Source organism: Propithecus coquereli, unplaced genomic scaffold (assembly GCF_000956105.1).
Source record: "Propithecus coquereli isolate 6110/MARCELLA unplaced genomic scaffold, Pcoq_1.0 Scaffold137, whole genome shotgun sequence".
Classification (NCBI taxonomy): domain Eukaryota; kingdom Metazoa; phylum Chordata; class Mammalia; order Primates; family Indriidae; genus Propithecus; species Propithecus coquereli.
Genome location: NW_012137969.1, coordinates 6,416,050 through 6,438,257, shown reverse-complemented (window position 1 = coordinate 6,438,257; position 22,208 = coordinate 6,416,050). Strand labels below are relative to the sequence as shown.

General features: G+C 48.9%; 1 protein-coding gene across 2 annotated transcripts in view; it reads right to left on the bottom strand.

Moving 5' to 3' along the window:
- The window catches only part of MAD1L1 (MAD1 mitotic arrest deficient-like 1 (yeast)), a 396,911-nt gene that overhangs the window by 336,237 nt on the left and 38,466 nt on the right, over nt 1–22,208 (bottom strand). For both annotated transcript variants that reach the window (XM_012639097.1, XM_012639098.1), the window contains one exon: nt 463–549. In XM_012639097.1, coding sequence (XP_012494551.1) covers nt 463–549 — 87 coding nt within the window. The remainder of the gene's footprint in view (nt 1–462; nt 550–22,208) is intronic.

Sequence of the window (22,208 nt, the reverse complement as noted above, 5' to 3'; positions counted from 1 at the left end):
AAACAGACTTGCTGACTGCTGGGGGACATCTTTGTTATTTGCAAAGGCATGCGGACTGTTGGGATAGTCTCTGTAGGCCCTCCTTGAGGCCGCAAGCCCGTATGCACACACTTTTTCCTCCAGGGACCACGTTTCTACACCATGATGAAGTCCGAGGGAGCGCACACACTGCCAGAAAGACGAGAATGCTCCGGATCCAAGCAGGACCCCATAGGAAGCAGATCCCCAGGGACCCAGTGGCAATTTAGCACGTTGTCAGAATCACAATGGTGCCTCAGTCTTGCAGCCACGTGGTGGAAACATGGGGCAACTTCGGCCCTCAAACCCCTGCTCCCACCACCCCATCTTGGACCAAATGGGGAAGCACGGCTGTTTCCACGTGAGCCAGGCAGGCACCCCCTCTCCCTTGCTCTAACTCTCCCAAGCAAACACTTCCCCATGAGCCCAGGCTGCCAGGTCTACCTGCTGGTGATGGTGTTGTTCTTATCCTTCAAGGCAAGCTCTCTCTGCTGCACCTCGACAACAAATCTGGAAAGGTCTTCCGGAGTCCTGAGGAATAAGAAGACACACTCAGTTCCAGTTGTTCCGTCAAAGTAAATCTAATTCTGCATACAAAATAGAAGGCCCAAAACAATGCACATAGCTGCTCTGTTTCCAGGGCGGTATGCTCTCACCATGACCCAGGTTTAACCACAGCCTGCCACTAGCTACGCAACACTAGGCAAATTGCTTTTATAAGCCTTCATCTTACTTCACCTGCAAAAATAGGGACAATCTACAGCAAATAGTGTCACTATGCAGAGGGAATGAAGTAACATTTACAAAGCACCTGCCAAGTGCCTGGCAAAGAGGAGTGCCCAGTAGCTTTGGTCTCCTCTCCTCACCTCTCCTCCAAAACACGCCCTATAACCACAGCAAGAGCAACAACATGTCCCCACATGTGCAATATGGGCTTCATAATGTTCAAAACTATTTCAGACTAGTGGCCTCAGCCAACATTTGAGCAGCCCTGCTGCCGTTTCCATTTTGTAAACAAGGGAACTGAGGCTCAGAGCTATAAATACCTGGTTCAAAATCCACTAATAAGCAGCAATGGAACCTCGACATGAACGGTATCTTTGAACTTAACACTGTAACTCAGGAGAACACGCAACGGGAATTTGAGAGATTAAAAGTTACTCCCAGTGGCATGTGCTTGTCCCCAGACACACATCTTGGCTTGAGGACCAACCCTTGCTCGTTCCACCACCTGTCACAGAACCAAGCACAGGGCCATGCAGAAAGCAAGTGCCAGGCAAGGCTGTGTGTGCCCCACCCAGGCCCCATTAGGGGAACTACCACTGGGTCACTGAGTGAGTGACAGTGACCCCTACATTGGCCAAGGAGGTTGTGACTCAAGCCACACCAGTGAGGCCAATGCCCCATGGACACAGAGTCCTGCACAAAGCCACACAGAGAACAGCCACTGGTCACTGAACCAGCCAGGTCCCAAGAGCAGCTCTGAGCCTCCGGTCGGCCCTGTGAGCGCCCACCCCACGGCCACCAGGGAGCTCCTCTCTGCTCAGGTCAGCATGCTACAACCAAGGACTCTAACAGGAGCCAGGTCTGGCCACCCGCTAGCAAAGCCTATACATTGGGCCTCTGAGACCCTCTACCTCCCAAGAGCCACATACCGGCCTCTTCTATCCCTTGAACACCTCAGCCCATGCGCTCCCCAAAACACCGCAACCGTTCATCCTGTGACTGGATGGTCCCTCCTGAAGTCTTCCCATGCCCAGGAAAGTGTCACTTCCTTAAAGATCCTCTGGTCACACCCTACATCCCTCCCTATGCCATTCCTTTTTTGCATGGCACTAAGGATGATGGGAATCTTCCCTGCCTATTAGTCTAAGTGTGTCTGGAGCGTCTCCATCACTAGGACAAAGCCCCCAAGAACTCATCCTCAAGAAGTCCTACAATCCAGCCCAGCCTAGCCCAGCCCCCAACCCCAAGGAGGAGCCCCCAGCGACCCCTCACACACCCCGGGTCTCTGTTAGCAGCACCCACCTCACATGCCCCCCCACCAACTGCAGCCTCCTCCCGCAGAGCATGCCTTGGTTCTCCCTCCCACACCCCCAGATGCCTCTTCTAACCACCTTGAGGAAGGCCCCTTGTGTGGATTGATACGAGGGCATGGCACGAATGGATATGGAATCACCAGGCACCGTGCAGGGATTTGTATCCATTCCTCCCTAAATACAAGCAAACTGCTGATTAGAAAACAGTTTAATGGGGAAAATGTTTATTACTAAAACATCTTTGGAGAAACTGAAATCTAGGGGGGCAGTAAAAGGTGAGTCCCACCTTGAACGCCAGTTACCACTCTTTTCATAGCTTTCTAAAGCTTTCCAACCTAAGAGAGTTAAAAATACTGGTGCAAATATAAGTATGCAAATAAATAAACCTTTCCAAGCCAAGACATAATTTCTTCCGAAACATTTAAAAGAGATATTTGTTTTTCATTTTTCTGCATTAGTCAGAGGGGTATGTAAATTGTTACTAAGTCAACAGGAAAAGTTTATTTAAAACAAATAAACACAAATGGCTTATGTCCACATTTGCAAAGCTGCCTCCCAGCCCCTGTGTGCCTGGCACCACCAGCTCAGCCTGGGAGCTAGGGTGATGGCCGCTGCATGCCACCACCCTCTGCTGCTGCCACCACCCTCTGTTGCCACGTCTCCTCCGACCTGAAGAGCCAGTAGACAGGCATCTGCCAGACAGCCAGAGTCACTGGGGCTCTCACCCACCAGGCGATGGCTTCCTCTCACCAAGGACCAGCTATCTGCAATACCCATCTATGCAGAGGCCTTCCCGAAACCTGCAGAGCAGGAAGCAGAGTGAGGAGCACTGATGCCAATTTAGAAACGAGCTTCTTGCCCCCAAGTACAAATTCGCCCAGGAAGCTGGGACAGCGAAGGGCCAGACTCACTGCTACCTGAAGCTCTGCAGTTCCCACTGAAGTAAAGATCACCTGAAAGGTAACAATTTAATGGCAAGGGGAGAACTGAAAACAGTTCAAATGAATGGCCCCTGCACGAAATGCTCTGCTCCCTGACCATTCCTACATGACGCCGCACCCAGGAGGCCTCTGGCCCAGCTGGTCAGTCCAGCCTCATTCGGCCCAGCAGGAACCTGAACGCTTTGGAACCTGGGAGCAGCAAGGGTCTGGCTCCGTTTGCAAGTATTTTTAATGCTGCCTTTTTAACAACAACAACAACAACACACACACACAAAATTAAAAGGTTAACTGAAGAAAACAAAACCAAGGCGGAGAAAAGGTTACATGTAACTGTATTAAAATCTGCATGGAGATAAGAAAATGCTCACAAAACAAACAAGTGCCGTATTTACAGTTGCACCGCTCCTGGTATTTTTTTATTTTGCAAAAAGTTTCTTTAATTTCGTTGTTAGAACTTTTTCAACAATGTTTTTAACTGTACTTTCCAGCCATAGGACTGGAGACCACGATGACCAGTCCTGACAAGGTGAACACATCACGCTACACTATCAGGCTCACAGAGCAGCCTCTCAGGCAGTTACACAGAAGAGCCTGCCTGTGAGGCCGTCCCGAGGCTGGGGTACTCATTCTGGCCTCTGGTCACAAGATCAGCCCAATGCTGTTCACACAGACACACAAAACGTGGGGACGCTCCCCAAGACCTCCTCAGCCTGACAATGAAGGTGTGGTCGGTCCTCCCCGCCGCACAGCAGAGAGGCACACGAGAGGCCACACAATGGCACTCCTAAGGCCAATGCTCCAGCCTGCGGCAGAGAATGAGAAGTCAACATGTGCATACGTGTGTACATACTACATGCATGTACGTGTCTTTTCCACCCACGCTCTCCCAGTCACACAGGTCTGAGGACTAGGCACAAAGAGCAAGGCAAGTATGCCCTCCACACCTGTGGACTCTCACACAGCCACGTCTCAGCCCAGAGGTCAGCGCAGGAGATGCAGTGGAGCATGCAGAGGAGCACACACAAGCCCGACAGGACACCGACCCTGGGTCATACCAGGGCCGGTCACCAACTCCAAGGCCTGCAGGGAGCACAGCCCCATCAGGCAGAGATGAGCCGTCCACACTCGGCCATCCAGAGCACCCTGCTAGGGACTCGGCTGCCTCCTCCCAAAACACCTCTGCTGAAGCTAGACACCCACAGAATGGTGTTGGAGGTGGGGCCTTTGGGAGGTGATCAGGGCTAGGTGAGGTCATGAGGGTGGGGTCCTCATGACAGGATCAGTGGTCTTACACGAAGAGCCATAGGATAGCTTGCTGTGTCCCTCTCTCCTGGCCCCATGAGCACACAGCAAGAAGGCAGCCGTGTGCCAGGCAGGAAGAGAGCCCTCACCAGCACCTGACCATGCTAGCACCTGGATCTGAGACCACCAAGTCTCCGAAACCATGAAAACTACATTCGTGTTCTTGAAGCCCATCTGTGGAGTTGTGCTACGGCAGCCTGAGCAGACGAAGACACTCCTTCTAGCAGAAGGACCGGACGAGTTGGCCAGTCACACAGGACACTCAGTGAAGGGTGAAAGTGTGCACAGTTTGATTACACTTATGTGCCTCAAATTGCGTGTATGATTTAATATTTCTAAGTACAAAGAAAATAAATAAAATATACATACTTACAGAATATAATCTAGAAAGATTCACCCCAAATGTATAGCAGCCGTTACCTCCACGTCAGAGCTTGACTGAGCGGTGCAATCAAAGGGATCTTTAATGTCATGCATTGTCTGAATTTCTTATAATGAGAATCATACATTACATGTGTAAGTACAAATAAAACAATGAAAAATTAAGGAAAAAAAAAACCAGCATGCTAACACTGTGAAAAATGCTGCTAGAAATGCCAGGCGGGAGGAGCCAGGGCAAAGGAGGCACCTGCGGTCCTGCTCGACGCGGCTCGGGGCACTTAACACGCAGGCAGCGGCATCGTGAAATGAAGGAGGGCATCACCAGAAGCCCTGGGACTTAGGAATCAGGCTTGATCCTGTCAGGAGCCAGAGCCGAAGCTCCCCACCACCACCTGTCAGGAGCGCCACGCAAGGATGGAGGCAAATTTGTGAAGAGCTGTTGAATCATGAAGGATTATTAAACAACTGCAGCCTCCACCACATATCGAATCAAAGACTAGAGTCCCAAACACTTCCGACTGGCAGGAAGAGTGTTTATTTTCCAGAAACCTCCTGACCTGTGTGTGGTTCAAACTACTCAGAGATGTTTACCCAGTGCGCTCTGGGGATTAGCTAAGTGCCTGTAACGAGAAGGAGTCATGCCAAGTGTCATTACAGCCTAAGAGCAACACCCGATGGTCCATTCCAAACCCTGCACTTCGCAAACTGCAGAGTGGAAGGCGGTCAGAGGCCTTGGGAGCCTCCAGTTCGAGATGACAGGGAAGTGACAGTTCCGACTGCAGCCCAAGCTGTGACATCTGCTGCTGAAAACTCTGGCTTCAGCTGCGAGGCCTTTTTCATTCTAACTGGTGGGTTTTCAAGGAGAAAAAAGTCTTTTTGTTCTATGTGCAGCTGAATTTTGACTCAAACCCAGCTGCGTGCAGAACGGCAGAGGCTGCAGGGAGTCGAACCCACTGCTTTATTTCTGAGGTGAAAGCGGCTCCAGCCAGAGCAGCAGCTATTTTGAGGCCCCTAATAGCAGATGCCGCGGCCCTTGCTGAAGCCCAAAGTGCCAGTTTCACTGAGTCTGAAAGACACGAGATCCAGAGGATGCCACTGTTGAAAATGAATGAAACAGCAACAGCCATAAAACTAATTAACAAACAAGAAACCTCAAGCTTTCTTCTGAGGTATTGTTTTTTCCAAAGAATAGAAACCCACAGGGCCCACCACCACAGTCCAAAACTGCTGAGGCTGGATGTCAGCCGAGAGCCCTGCCGGAAGCGAGGGAGCTCAACCCCAGTGACAGGAGCTCTCCTGCGGGGCTTGTTTTTGCAAAAAGTATGCAGAAACAGGAATAGAAAACACTAGACAGCAAAAACTTGGTGCTAAAAACCAAAAGGACAATAAGCATTCACAACTGCAAAGTCACACCAGCAACAAGATATCACATCGGCCGGGTTTTTCTTGATGATGTAACACAGTTGGGTGTTACACAGGTGGGGTCGCCAAGTCGGGAGGGACGCATGTCACCCAGGGCTGATGTCAGACAAACCCTGGTACAGAGTCCCTGGAACACGGGAGAAGCAGAGTGCTCTTGAGGAAGAGGGAGCAATTCCAGCCTGGGCAGTGGCCCAGGCCCCGGCCCGGCTCTGCAGGGGCTGCCGGCCTGAGCCATTGAACTGGATGTCAGACTCTCTAGTTCGATGGTGACACGTACTCAAGGTTGGGGACTTAACAAAAAGCACCAGTCCATCTTACCACCCAAGGCCAGGCCACTCCACAACATCCTGGCCACATGGTCAATGCCTCTTCCTCTTCCAAAGCTGCCTGCTTCCCAAGTGGAGAGAGAAAGGATCACTGCTCCTGATGGAGAGGGAATCCGGAATATGTGCTGGCTCAGGCACGGCAGCCCCCCAACACTTCTCTCCAGCCCCATCCACATGTCTAAAGGGCCACACGGCAGCAAACAACCCAGCAAATCCTTGTCCCACTGCGACCCTCTCCCATAGGCAATGATCACTTTCATACAGAAACAAAGGTCACATAGACTGCCTGATCAGAAAAGAGGTACAAAAAGGCAGATGCTCCTCAAATTCCAAACTCCCAGCCTCCAAAAACCCCTTGCCTAGAGCTATGCTCTGTCCGCAGGGCCTCTGCACACCCCTCTTCCGAACACTCTTCCCTGGAGATCCTCGCAGTCTGCTCCCTCATCGCACCCTCAGGTCTCTGCTCAGACATCAGCAGAGTCTCCAGCAGGGCCTGCCCCCCACCCCATTTAAAACTGGACGACCCCTCCACCCAAGCCTTGCTCCCTGTCACCAGTCCCTACACTTTAGAGACTGCAGCGACAACCTGGATGCTGCATATTTACCTATTTCTTGATTGTCCTTCTCCCTCATCTGGAATGTGGGCTCCACAGAGCCAGGGTATTGTTTTTTATTTTCTTCTATTTTCTTCAGTGGCATGATGGGTTTTCAAAAATAAAGGTGAACAAAGGAAAAATCATGACACCTTTCCAGAACAATAGCTATCCAACCAAATTCCACCAAACTCTGAACTCAGACCACTGAATTAAAAGTTTAGTATAACTGGTTAAATAAATCACAGTCCATCCACACAATGGAAATCTGTTTAAAATCATAGGAAAAGAACACAGAATTGTTTTTATATGTTAATATGAAAGATCATGAAAATTTGTTGCTAAATAAAAATACGAGGAGCAGAACATGAGTACACTATGCCACCATCTGTATGAAGGAAAAGACAGGCATAGCTGGTCTGGCCTGCGTAGGCACAAAATATGTCTGAGAACAAACAAGGAGACAACAGTGGCTTTCTGCAGAGAGAACAGAAACTGGACAATGAGACGTGTCACTGATATTTTTTAAAAATTTTTTCAGCACTTTGTACCTAGGAAAATAACAACTATTCAATAAATAATTTTTCAAAACGTAGACTATAACCTTATACTGCAGAAACTAGTACCACAGAGAAATCGTATGACAGGAAAACAAGTTATTTCCGTGATAAATTAATGCACAGAAATCGAATTATAACCATTTGTAACAAAACAATCATATCATTCCTAAAGGATATTCAGCTATGCGTAACAATATAAATAATTACAAATGGGACAAAAATATTTTAGTGAAAGCCTTCCTATCTAAAATAATCAAGACAAGCAAAAGTTGGTTAAGTGGGGGGCCGGGCGCAGTGGCTCACGCCTGTAATCCTAGCACTCTGGGAGGCCGAGGCGGATGGATCGCTCAAGGTCAGGAGTTTGAGACCAGCCTGAGCAAGAGCGAGACCCCGTCTCTACTAAAAAATAGAAAGAAATGATCTGGACAAGTAAAAATATATATATATAGAAATAATTAGCCGGGCATGGTGGCGCATGCCTGTAGTCCCAGCTACTCGGGAGGCTGAGGCAGAAGGATTGCTTGAGCCCAGGAGTTTGAGGCTGCTGTGAGCTAGGCTGATGCCACAGCACTCACTCTAGCCCCGGCAACAAAGCAAGACTCTGTCTCAAAAAAAAAGTTGGTTAAGTGGGGAATCAAATGATATATGTATCTCAAACATTTTAACCAAAGCCATAAAAATATGCAATTATTCCCCAAGCTGCAAACTTTTTCTCCAAATACAGGTCTATTAATTGGCATTTCATCTTATATATTTTTGCATAAACCACATCCACAACACATAATTCATAATTTTTAGCTTTGTTTCTTAAAAGTGGATGCCTGCAATCTTCCTAGATTTTACAACTTTTCCCCTTAATCTTTTACAATGTGTTTTGTTCAACAGCAATTTTTTAGCAATTTTCCTTTGAGACTTTCCAAAGCATTCAACTTTTTCAAAGAAACATTGCCCAATGGTGATATAGCACCTCTTGTATACTCCTGGATAGAGATGGAACGCATTCTACTAAGTGAGGTATCCCAAGAATGGAAAGACAAGCACCACATGTACTCACCATCAAATTGGTATTAACTGATCAACACATAAGGGCACATATAAGAATAACATCTACTGGATGTTGGGCAGGAGGGAGGGGGGAAAGGGGGAAGAGGGAGGAGGGGACGGGTATATGCACACACAAAGAGTGCAATGCGTACCACCTGAAAAATGGACATATTTGAAACTCGGACTTGGGGGGGGCGGGCAAGGGCAACATACGTAACCTAAACATCTGTACCCCCATAATAAAAAAAAATAAAAAAATAAAAAAAATAAAGAAAATAAAGAAAGAAAGAAAGAAAGAAAGAAAGAAACATTGCCTTCTTTTTTTACACATTTCTTTTTCATCGGCTTCCATAATGTTTAATTAAATTATGTAATTACAATAACATGTACAACTGGCATAAACAGGCAGGTTTAGGACGGAGCACCACCACCTCCTGGGAGCAGGACTGAATAAGTAAGGGCCACAATTTTTGACAAAATTCTAGAATGATTAACACAAAACACAGGAGCCGGGTTTTGCGAGTGGGGGTAGGGGAGTCATGGGATGAAACTGGGGGAAGGTCCACAATTTTTCAAAGGCACTGTTTTATTTCCTTAACTTGAGGATGGGCACATAGAAAACTCTATGTACGTTTTTTCTGTGTATGATACATTCAAATTTTTAAGAAATTAAGAATAGCCTATTAGTCATGAGAGTCACTGTGCTGTAGGAATCTATCAGAATTTTCCAGAGCAGGAACGGGAAGTGCTGGCTAGCCCAATGAGGCAGCCAGGTGCACGGCTCTTCAAAGAGCTGCTACCCTCCTCTCCATGACACTCTGACAGAGCGTCACATTCACCCACACGAGAACTGCAGAGAAGAGTAGAGCACACATAAATAACATTCTCGTTTTCAAAAAGCAGATTCTGGAAACCAAAAGAGGCAGCAGAATTAACATCTTAGATTCTGAAGTCAGACAAGTCTCAAATTCTAACTCCATTCAGTATTAACTATGTGACCTCAGACAAATTAGTTAACCTCTCTAGACCTCAATTCCCTCCTCAGGACAATGGAAACGATAATGGCACCATGACACGTGGCTATCCTGAGAATATTTCATGTAAAGGACTTAGCAAATAAGTGGTCAATAAACAGAAGATATTATTGGAATACTATCATGAATTATAGGCAATATTATAGAACATTTTACCAAAATGATATTTGTGTCCAATTAGAAAGCATGTGGCAATTACTAGTTACCAACATGAACTCACTAAGAATAAGATTTATATACACTCATATTTCCACTGTTGATTAGGTTACTTGTATAATGAATTGCCATGTAAACATACTGAATATTATTGGACATAAACACTTATCTATCCCTTGGCCGTGCTCCAGAAGAGACATACGTGATTCTAAACATCTTCAGGCACTGCACCAAAAAGTGCCAATTAACATCAAGTGATCAAAGAGGCCAGAGAACAAGGCCCAAGAGAAAGACCGCACACTCCAGAGCCAGCCAGTTCACACTCACGTCCAGCTGGGCCCTGGCTCCCTGGCCATGAGGTGGGATGACACTCCAACTGCAGAACCCCAAAGTGAGGGCACCGGACAAGCATGAGGGAAATCCTCGGACCTTCATGAAGATTCTTGCTGCTGCTGCTGCTGCTGCTGCTGCTGCTGGTGGGATCTCCAGGGCAATGCCCAACACGTATCCTGTGGAAAACCTTCCCCATCCTTCGGCAAGGACAGATGCACACCTACTAATTTCTACATCATACAGAACCAAGAAAGCAAATTTGTTAAATTGACAGAATCAGAGCCTAAAACCACACTGAAAATCAGGAAGGACGGAGGACTATAGGAAAAATAAATGTTTCTGGCAGTTGTGCACAACAGTGCAGTAAACAGGGAAACTGATTCCTCAGCAGTGACTGTGAAAAGACCCACAGGATCTGTGTGTCTGCGGCGACGCCCACTCATGCAACAGGTTTAACTGAACTGACTTACTACGTGCCCAGCGAGGACACTGCAGGGCAAAACCAACGGAGTCCTCAGGTGCCAAGAGCTGAACGGCAACCGGGGCAGACAGTCGTCTCGACAGAAGCTGGCAGGTGACACCCTCCCAGGCCCAGAAGGGCGCAGTGGGGACTACGTGGTGGGATCAGAGACAGAAAGTGGCAGGAGCGGGCTGGAGAGGACGGGTGGCACTCAGGCAGGCTGGCCGGGAACAGGACCCCTGAAGAGGTGACATCTGAGCACCGACTCAGTGAAACAAAGTGAAACAGAAATAGGAGGACGAATTTATGGAAGTTCAGGAACAAAGAGGGTGGAGGTATTGACTGGGAGGACACAAGAATCTTTCTGGAGTGGTAAAATGTGTTCTCTTGATGGGGCATGAGTTACATTTGTCAAAACTCATTAACTACCAAAACCTGTGCATTTCACTGTGCAGGCTCAGGGATATCTGAGCAATCAGCATGAATTCACAGCAACGTGTTCGTCAAAAAAACTGACAGCCCCAGGGAAGAGGCTGCCTGCACAGAAAAGCCAGGCAGCAGCGTGTCCAACGCCACCGCCCACCACAGCTCCCAGCCCACCTGGACCCCACCTCTGCGGAGCTGGAGATAAGAGACGTGCAGCAGGCAGCAAAGAGTGGTTACCATGGGGTCTGGGGAAGAGTAATCTGCACCTACTCAGCTTCGCAATAAACCAAGGTAGTATCCATGGCACTAAACGACAAAAACATGGATCGCAGCTCAGCAAAATGGAATGGCCAGCAGAACCAAGTGCTTTGTTAGGTAGCCAATCCCTGCCCCTGAGAAGTGTGGTGAGAAACTCACTGGTAAGGTGGCAGGAGGCAGGGGGCACAACAACACGCCTTTGAGGGTCTACAGTAAGGCCCTGCGCATTCCCCGTGGCCCCACTAAGATGAGTATGTAATGTGGTGCAACTGAACCCAAGGCGCTCCTGTGTCTGAATTCCAGCGCTATGGCTGGGAGACCACATTTCTCTGCAGAAGACCCAGTCCTGAAGTCCACACCCACTAAAACCTTAGTCGGGGCTGTTGAAGTCACAAAGACTGGGGTCATGAGGTCGCTCCTTAAGTAGCTTCAGCAAAACCGCATGTTCCTCTCATGCACACACTTTCCACAAGAACAGGCTGCCAGCAGCAAAGTCCGTGCCATCATCACAGTGTGGACTATCTAGGGGCTGCCCTACCCTGGAACCAGAACCTGCTGCAGCCTTGACTCAGGCCATTTTTTTTTGCAGCTCTTTTGCCAGGACCCAGCCTCCCACCTACAGCCTAATAGAAGCCAGATCTCACTCAGCTGTCCACAAGTCAGCAACTTGGCTTAAATGCTTCAGGGAAACGAATTACAAGGGTCCCCAGACACATGTAAATAAAATGAAGAAATTTCAGATTTACAGTTGCTGCCTTCAAATTCTTTCTCCCAGCTCAGGAAGGATTAAAAGGACTTCAAAGAAGCCTGGGTTCCAATTAAGCCAGTGTGACCACCCCAGGGATGCTAGAATATTCCTCTGATTAGCAAGAGGCGCTCTTTGAACTGTTCGGGCTAAAAAAAGCTCTCAGAACCATTCAAACAAATGCCATAATTTTCTCTCCCTGTTCCCTCACTCTTTGGAAAAGCTGATCTTTTGAATGCTTTTTTAAACATTCAAAAAGAAGACTAGAGAATGGCCTCAAACATAAGGTTAGGGAGAAGCCCAGGATAGGAGCAGCACACAGACAGCCTCGGGTGCGACTGGACACTAGTGGCCAGGCCTCTGGGAGGTGCACGGTGCTGCTGGCCTGAGTCTATGACAGTGCGTGTCCACGCTCAACAGGAGGCCAGGGCAGCTGGGCCAGGAAAAAGGTCTGGGCAGAGCCACGCCTGGCACGGAGCTGAGGGGCCTCCTGGCAGACACTGCCTCCGTCAAGCCAGGGCACTGGTGTGACAACCTCAAACAGGAGAGGCCCCGGAAAAAGCACCCCACAAGCATGAGAATAGTACTCACACCCCACAACGGTGCATACCCATTCACCAGGTGCTCTTCCAAAAACCAGCTCAGGGCTGCTGGGAGACTGAGCTGGAACCAGCGGGGCAGGCAGAAATGTCACTTCACACTGGAAGCAACTGCAGCTCACAGGGCTGGGGAGAGCTGGGAAAGGTGCCGTGTGAGCACAGAACATGAAAACAGCCCCATTGTGGACAGGTGGCCTCCTAGGACACTCAAAGGAAGGTACAGGCGTGTCTTGCACAGGGTAACAGGCGTGCTGTTGGGAGTGGCATGGAAGCCAATGGGGAAACCAGCTGACACCACCAGGTGCCTAACATTTCCGGGGTTTAAAAATTAGAATAACTGTCCTATAATGAATTTAGCACTCCCCACCTATCCTGCCCACGAGGATTTCCTTCAGCAGAGAGGCAGTGGACTGCAGAGAAAAGAACAGTGAATTGAAAATCAAGTAAATCCAGCTTCTAGAGAAACAACCAAAGGCAACATATGAACAAAGGACTGAACAGATGCAGAAACTCAGAGAAGAGTCATCATTAGTGAGACGCTCTCTTTGTCTTGCTGAGCAACAGAGGGTGAGGAAAGGTCTCAGAACTTTGGAAAAGCAACTGCCATGCTCTTGCAGAGCTGGCCGTGGTCCCAGCTGGTCCCTAGCTTGCCGTGTGGCCCTGGGCAAGTTACTCTACCTTCTGAACTTCAGTTTATCCATCTTTAAATGAGAGGAAGGGGCTGAGAGACCTCATCCTGATCCGTGATTCTCTTTCCAGAAATAAAAATTGCCCAAGAATCTGTTCCCACTGACTGTGTGAACGATGTGGGAGATTCCCAGCGGAGGACGCAGTGAGGCCAGCTCCCTGGGGCAGGAACACACAAGGGCATTCTAGGAAGGTCTCGAAAGACCACGAGCCTAGAAGTGGGAGAGGCGGACAGCTCAGGGCATGGGGCCCAGAGGTCGCAGTAAGGATGTTGGGTTTTATTTTAAGAAGCTACTAGATGGATGGTTTAAGCAGAACGATGACATGCTTGTTCTTGTTGATACACTTTTAAGTGTGTTCTAAAAGTGCTGCCTATAACAGGAAGAACTAGAAATCCCCGCAACACCCAGCAGGAGGGAGATGATACACGAAAGGACAGCCACAGGATGGCCCTCCATGTGGCCGGCACGAAGGACGCCAGGGAAGCGCACATAAGAAAGCATGCTCGAGAGAGAGAACGTGAACACGGGCGCCTACAAATCCACGAGGATTCCGCTTTTAAGGTCCATATTGGGCACTGAAGATCTAGAACGATGAAGGGGAACCTCTTAGAGTGCTTAGCCCTCAGTGCTGGCATTAGGAAGGTTGGTATTCTTTTATCTATCTGTATTTCACTACCTTTTAAAGTACACATGAAATAAAACTAAGAAAAAAAAATCTATAGCCACCTTGCTCAACTTTGTTATGTCAAGAAAACAAATATTTAGGAAAATAAATTGTTATTTACATGAAAAAAAAAATCTCTTCTCCAGTCCAATAAGGCAAATAAAAGGCTTAAAGAGATATGCATGTAACAAAGGGACCTTGGTGCGCTGAGGCGGTCGTTGGTGTGTCTACACAGCAGGTGCCAGGCACGTGCTATGTGCAATCAGCAGGACAGGCAACAGTGCCCCACCTGCATCAAGTCTGCCAAAAGACACACAACAAGCGACTAGTGAAGTGCCAGCACTGGGAGGCACGACGGGCCCAGGGGTGCTCACAGCAAAGGCTCATAACACAGTTCAGATGGGATCTAATGACGAGAGCCCAAGGGAGTGGGGGTGGCAGACCACCGAGTCCTGCCTCCAGATCCACGCCCTCGGGATGTTCCTCCCACACTGACCAGGCCTGGCTCCGGCCACGGCTACTGCAACCATGACAGACAGCAGGCTGGCGGCCTTGCACACCGGGGTTGTCCTCACAGGACCCAGCCACACGGACAGACCACGAGGAAAGAACAAGCCAGTCTCCCACCCACCCCGACAAGGCGGCACCCGTGTGAATAAAGTCATCCTGGATCCCGTCCCTAACTGCCACCTGTTGCAGCCACCAGGTCAGCCCCAGGCAACATGCGGAATCCTGAGAAATCATCCAGCACCATTTGAAACCACTAAGTGTTCAGCGGTGGAGCAATTTGTGCAGCAGAAGAATCTCTCACACCAAAGTGGAGAGCGTGTACGAGAGCCGCCAAAGTAGAGAAGCACAGAAGTAGTGCTCAGCGTGGCTGGCATGGAGCACAGGGGAAGGGCAGAGGGAGGTGACAAGAGGGAAGCTGAAATGTCAGGCAGGACAGGGCCTTCTGTGCAGCTACATGAAGAAATGAGGACTTTACTACGACATTGACAGGGACGGAAGAAGGGCTCTGAGCCAGGTCAGGTGCTTGTCATCATGTGTCACAGGGATCCCTCTGTGTGATGGAGTGAAGAATGGCTGGAAGACACCCCTTGGATGGAGTGTCAAGACAGTGAGGTGGCCCCTGCACTAGAAAGGATGTCTTCAACAGTGGAACAGCAGCGGGGATGGGTGGAACTGGCGCTACTGAAGGAAAGCTAAGGACACGGAATAAAGAAACCGAGAGACATGGGAGCTGAGCAGGGTGAGGAGGTTGGAGTAAGAATGGGGTGTCTGCCGTGGGCCCTGAGCAGGGGGGTGCCTTCCCCAAAGACCTGCTTTAACTGCGATGTTTGTCCCCTGCAAATCTCCTGTGAAAATTTAATTGCTCCTGTGGCAGTGCTGGGAGGTGGACTGAGAAGGAGGAGCCCAGATTGTGGGGCAGACCCTCCTGGACAGATCAATGCCCTCTCTGCGGGGAGAACTGGCTGTTATGAAGTGGGGGAAGCTCCCCCTTCACACTATCTCATGTGATCTCTGCATACACCAGCTCCCTCCCCTTCTGCCTCGAGTGGAGGCTCCCTGAGGCCTCACAGAAGCAGATGCCGGTGCCAGGCTTCTTGTACAGCCTGCAGAACTGTGAGCCAATAAACCTCTTTTCTTTATTAACACCCAGCCTCAGATGTCCCTTTATAGCAACACAAACACTGACCGAGACAGATGGGGCCAGAGGAGAACTGAGTTCCCCGTGGCTGGAGAGAGGCAGGAACATGGAAGGAGCTAGTTGTTACAGGGACCAAATGCAGAATAATTTCCTCCTTCCAACAATTCAAAGATCACAGCTGGAATACAGAAAATTTGGCAAGACAGGAAGAATTTAATAGTGCCTCAGAAGGGCCCAATTTTCCTGTTGCTACACTTCTGGTGGCTCCAGTTAAAGAATGAGGTATGAAAGAGAACTGGGGAGAAATTTCTGAGAATTTCAACATTCAGTTGAGGAGAAACAACATTTACTGAGCATCCTACCACGTGACCGCTGAGGGGGGCACTACCTTCCTTCCCATTTTACAGATAAAAACACTGATGTGGTTTAACAGTTTGCCTGAGGTAACACAGCTAAAAGAGGCAGCAGCTGGACTCCAACCCACGTTCCTCACCAGGTCGCTGCTTGTCAGGACAAAGCACACACCTGCAAAGACAATGTAACTCACCACCTGAAAGTACCTGTGGTTTACAGAAAGGGACATTTGATCATCTCTTTGCCACATAAACGATGGCAGAAAAGCCCCGCAGCTGGAGTGCGGAGGTGTGCCACTCAAATCCAGGCTCGCTGCTGTGTCCCTCGTCCTCCCTCGTCCACTTGTCAGCATCTCTGGTAAGAGAGAACCACCTGCCCCCGCAGGCTGCTGGAAGGGCAGGCGAGACCACCTGCCCGGCATCAGGCCCACAAGAGGTGTGGAAAATGAGCCAAACCTGAACAAAGTTCCCCAGCCTGCCACTCACGAGCTAATCATCATTCAGAGACTACATCTGCTGCGAAGCTACACTGTAAAGAAACCTTCTCACAGGCAGGGTTCTGCAGCAGTGCCCCTATAAACAAAACCAGCCTTTTCAAAGCAAAACCAGAATTCTTCTGCAAGGGACCTCTTCCTTCACATCTAAGTGGTACTCCAATATAAATGGGAGATAAAAGCACACCACTCACCTCCCTTGCCGCAGACACTCACAGTGTAGCATGCGAGGAAACTTCAGCATCTAAAACTAAACCACTAAATCCCAAACCACATGAGAACTTACATCTAACACTATGTCCACAAAGCACCACCAATCCCAGGGGCGTCTCACAACCACTCCCAAGCAGGAAGGACGGGCCATGGTGCCGCCATTTTACAGATGAGACCACCGAGTCTCTTGGTGGCCACATCACCAGCAGCTGCTAAAGCAAGGTCCTAAGTCCTAATTGTGATGGCACCTCTTACTGCCCCAGTCCCACCCAGCTGTCCTGTGAGCAGGAAATGGACGCTGAGGTGTCCTCTTCCTCCCAGATGATCCTGCGACACCATCAGCTCACCCAGCTCCGTGGGGTGACAAGGGATGGATGGACAGGTGGGAGACCAGAGGGAGATGCCTCTCAGGCCCCGGTCTATCTCAATGCCTGAAGCCCTGGGGTGAGAAGCAGCTCTGTCCTTGTCAGGGTATAAATCCCAGACCGTCACTGCTCGGTCACAAGCAGGGCCAGCACAGAGGGAAGGTGGCTCCACCTGCCCTGAGTGCGCTGGGGAGTGAGGACATGGCCCCAGCTCCACCCACAAACACAGGAAACCAGAGCAGGCCCAGCTCACCCTGGAGAGGGAGCCGTGTCTAACCTTGTAGTTCCACACCTTGGTTCTGGACCTGGCTTTTTGCTGTTATCTCCCACATACCCTGCGATCTGCGAAATTAACAAATCAGGCCTTTAAAAGGCTCTGAAAGGCAGAATCACGATGGCATTCCCAGGCAATACTGAATCAGTATTATCTTCTTTTTGCACAATGCCGCTTAGCCAAATCCAGAGGCCAGATGTCTCCAGGACCTCTTGTCTCCTCCAGATACAGAAGTAAAAACAGGCTGTAGGAGGCATTTTGTAAGATTCCATTACTGAGCACCCAGCAGCACCAGGTACAAGGCACCTCGCAGACAGACACCCTTTGTAAATTCCTGCAGCCTGGGATAGATGTTGTGAGTTATCAAGAATGCGGCAACTGCACTCCGTGAGCATGAAAAACAACCACAAGCCACAGCTCCTGTTTACACTGCGGCAGGCACTGCGTTAAGTGGGTTCAAATCCTGGCTGCTCGCCAGTTCTGTGTTCTCATGACAGCTGTTAACCTCTCCCTGCCTTCATTTCCTTGTTCATAAAATGAGTTTGACAGCAGCACCCACCACCTCCAAGGTGGCAGGGAGGAGTATATGAGTTGATGCCCACGAAGCACTTAGCACAGCGACCATCACCTACGAGGGGCTCGGTAAGGGTTCGCCATTGTTACTTATTCCTCACAATCCTACAAGACCATCACGGTCACTCCCATTTGACAGATAAGCACACTGGGGCTCAGAGAAGTGCCGTGACTTGCCCAAGGTCACCCCACTGGGAAGTTGCAGACTCACATGTGAACTCCAGACCTCAGCTCTTGCCTAATTCTCCCCCTGTGGGACCCTCTGGCTCTGCCAAGGGCCTCAGGGCCCACCAGCAGGAAGGTACAGACTTTGCGTGAAAGGACTCGAGTCTCCAGAGAACACCTATACCCCCTTGGGAAAAAGAATTTGTCTGGGAAGAGCCACAAGTACTGCCTGCATCACCTGCTTCCCAAAATAGAAAATGGGAGAACCTGGCCACCACGACAGAGCAGCTGCAGGCACAAGCCCCGTTCCCCCAGCTCCACCTGGCAGAACAGTTAGCAGCCTTCCTCATGCCACCTGCTGGGACAGGCAAGACTCCGCTCAAGTTCTTGGTGAGTTTTTGCCACAGGTCTCCACGAGAAGGAATTAAGGAATGAGAGGACTGAGATCCTAAATAACTAAGGACCCACCTGTCTGGCCACAATCCCATCTCAGCCCTGCCTGCTGCCAGGACGAGGCCGGAGCCCCGTGAAGGCTCCCACAGGGCGAAATCACAAGTCAGACGTGCACAAGGCTGCCCCATCAGACAACTCCTGGGGACACATGCACACCATGGTCTGCATGCACAGAATACTCCAGAAGGTGCCAGGCACCCCAGGAGCTGAGCAACATGGGACTGTGCACACGTACTTCTGGCTGAGACTACAGCACCTGCTAGCGTGCCACTGAATTTCTCTGTAGGATCTGGTTTTCCCCCATCGATAAAATTATTTCTCTCAAAGTTATAAAACAAAGAGTAAATGGTCAAACCACAAAGTCTGCTATGAAAAGGGACAGCTCCTCTACCCCAATCCACTCTATCTGCTGCACCAGTTTCCTCGCCCCCGAAGCAAACACTTTCAATTATGTGAGCCAATGATGTTGAAATTGACCTCCATTTCTCTAGGTACTATGCTTTATTGCTACTTTCTTGATTTCTTCTGTTTGGGGCATTATCTACGGTTTCCGAGGATGGAAGATGAGGCTGCGGCTCTCTGCTCCCCACCATGCTCTCCAACCCCGGCACACACTGTCATCATTGCCTGAGCCACACAACACCACGCCCAAGTCTGGCTGGGTCACATTCACACAACCAGGTCAACACCACTCACACCAAGGTCACAAAACCATGATTATTTCCATTTCCTGCACGACTTTGTGTTTCTCCTAAAGCTGTAACAGAAGAGACTGTCCATTTGCTTAGTTCTCTATGTATTTACCACTAATTCCACCCTGAGCTCTTTAAACTGCCCAAATCTTCGTTCAAGATATCCAGACATGGAGGCAGCCGATGAGTGTCACCCTCAGGGAGTCCCTCTCACAGCCTTCCTTCCTGCTCCAGGACAGCTTGAGGACCCTCCGCCCTGGCGCCTGTGTTGGCTCAGGCTCTCGCTCCCCTTGTTATAGACGTCCTGTTCCCTGTACCCAAGCTCTTCCTATTTTATCAGGTACTCTCTCTTTTCTTCAGTAGAATGCATCCTCTGGTAGCTTTCTGGAAAAGGACATTAGGAAGACCTTGCAAATCTCTATGAACCTTTACTCTGCTCCCCCACGTGACCGTGGGCTAGACAGGGTGTAGAACTGCAGGTTGAAAACCGTGTTCCTGCAGAGTTGGGACCGCGCTGCTTTACTCTGCTGCTGTTAAGAAGTACAAAGCCACCCTGATCCCTGATCAGCACATAACCTATTCTCTTCCTTCTGGAGGTTCACAGGATCGTGTCCCTGCCCTAACATTCAAAGCGTCACATGCCTCACCTCAGTGACGGTCTCTGATCATGGGACTTCCATGCACTGGGCTTTCAGGCTAGAATACCCTTCAGTTCTAAGAATATTTTTTAAGTTGTTTCATTATAATGTCCTTCCCCTCATCTCTTTGCTATACTTTTTGAATGTGGTCCAGATGGACTGATCCTCAGATTTTACTGTGTTTTTCTTGTTTGATCTTTTTGTTCTTCTTTCTGGAAGATTTCCTCAACTTTTCCAACCCTTACATTGATTCTTTTCTCCACATCTGTTCACAGTTTTAATTTCCCAGAGCTCTTCTTATTCACTGAATGTTCTTCTTTCATGGAATTCTTTCTTGATTCAATATCTTCTCTTGTTAAAATGTCTACTTTTATCTCTCTGAAGATGTTTACGAGAGTTCTTTTCCCTGAAGTTTTATCCTTCCATAATTTCCATTTCCTCGAAGTTGCTTTTATCTCACAGTCTTTTATGGTCTATACCTTTTACACTGGAGACTTCCTCAGACGCCTGGGAAGATCCACATGAGTGACTGCTGGTCAATGACGAGCTGCACTGCAAGAAGAGTTGTGAAGCAGTGGGTTTCAGACCCTTTGTGTCCTCCTCCCTGATACACTCAGCGTGCCTAGAGGAGGCCCTTCTAATCTCCTGCTTGGTTGACAATGGTCCACCAGCCAGTACTCAGTGCTGAGCGGGGACAAGGGCTGGTCATCTCGGGACCAGCCACGCATGAATTCACTTAATCACCCCACCTTCAGTAAGGCGCCCTGTCCTCAAAAGCGCCAGGCACACAGACACCTTGGCTGCACCCTGAGTACACTTTCTGCCCCGCCCAGCTGCACAGAGCCGGGGAGGGGCTGGGAACTGACGGCCTTGCAGGCCAACTTACAACGAATTCTTATCTGCCTCATTCGTTGCCCCTCTGGATGTATGTGACAGACACTGCACCTCCAGAGTTTTGTGAAATCTCTGTGGCATCAAACAGGTTGGCTCTTGACTTTCCCTTCTCCCAAATCAGCATCCATTTTCTCGAATCAGCTAAGAACTAAGGCCATCATCAATTCTTCAACACACATTCCGGTTCCAAAATATGGATGCTATTAATTTCTTTACTTTCCCCCTATTCACATGAGCTTTAGGCTTTAAAACAACTCTCTTCACTATTATACTAAGTTTCAGGAAGGAAAAAAGTAGATGTATCATGCAGTCAATCCAGCATCTTTACCTGATAGTTTTTTACCTTTAATATTCTTCAAACCCCCAAACTGGTCCTAGAAAAAATCTGGTAACACAATTTTACATTTTACCAATAAGTTCTATTCCTTAGGCTTATATAATGACTGCCCAAGGGCCCACACAGAACCTGACAAAGTTTAGGAATCTCCACCAAAAAAGGGCTGGGTCACACAACCTCCTTCTAAATCCCTGGTTCTTTCAGTCCTGGCTGCAACACACAATCACCCAGAAAGCTTATTAAGCATGCAAAATAAATCCAAAGAAAGGAAATAAAGGTTAAAAACAGAAGAAACATGACAGGTGTGCCACCTGACAGGCAATCCAGCTACTTGGGAGGCTAAGGCAGAAGGCTCACTTTAGCCCAGGAGTTTGAATCTAGCCTTAGCAACATAAGAGACCTGTGAACTAAAATAAAATTTTAAGGCTCATCCCCACCACCAGCTGACTAAATGGACCCCCTCATGGCAAAAGGAATATCCTAAAACTAAATTCCCTGCCAGGAGGAAGGAGGTCAGACATGCCTTATCATGCCCTCCTCCCTTCTTGGTGACATCCCTTATAACCCATTAACAGGCCTAAGGGTATGCAGGTCCTCAATTTACACAACAAATCTATGTCCAGTGGCTTATCTCTGATAAAGAGCTCCTTATGTTGAAACATTCCAAGCCTTTAGACAAAGCTTCATGTCTTTAACCAATTACAGGCCAAAGAATCTTTAAACCCACTTATAAGCTGTAAGGCCCCCACCACCCTCCGCTTCGAGATGGCCCACCTTTTTGGGCCAAACCAATATATGCCTCCCACGTATTGATTTATGACTTTACCTGTAACCCCTGTCTCCCTGAAATATATAAAACCAAACTGTAACCCAACCTCAGCGAGTCCACTTGCTCAAGGCCTCTTGGGCATGGCTCCAGGTCATGGTCCTCAAATCTGGCTCAGAGTAAATCTCTTTAAAATTACTTTACAGAGTTTGGTCTTTTTTTCCGTTGACAGACCCTATCTCAGGCCAGGTGCGGTGGCTCACATCTGTAATCCTAGCACTGTGGGAGGCCAAAGTGGGAGGATGACTTGAGCTCAGGAGTTCGACACTAGCCTAAGCAAGAATGAGACCCTC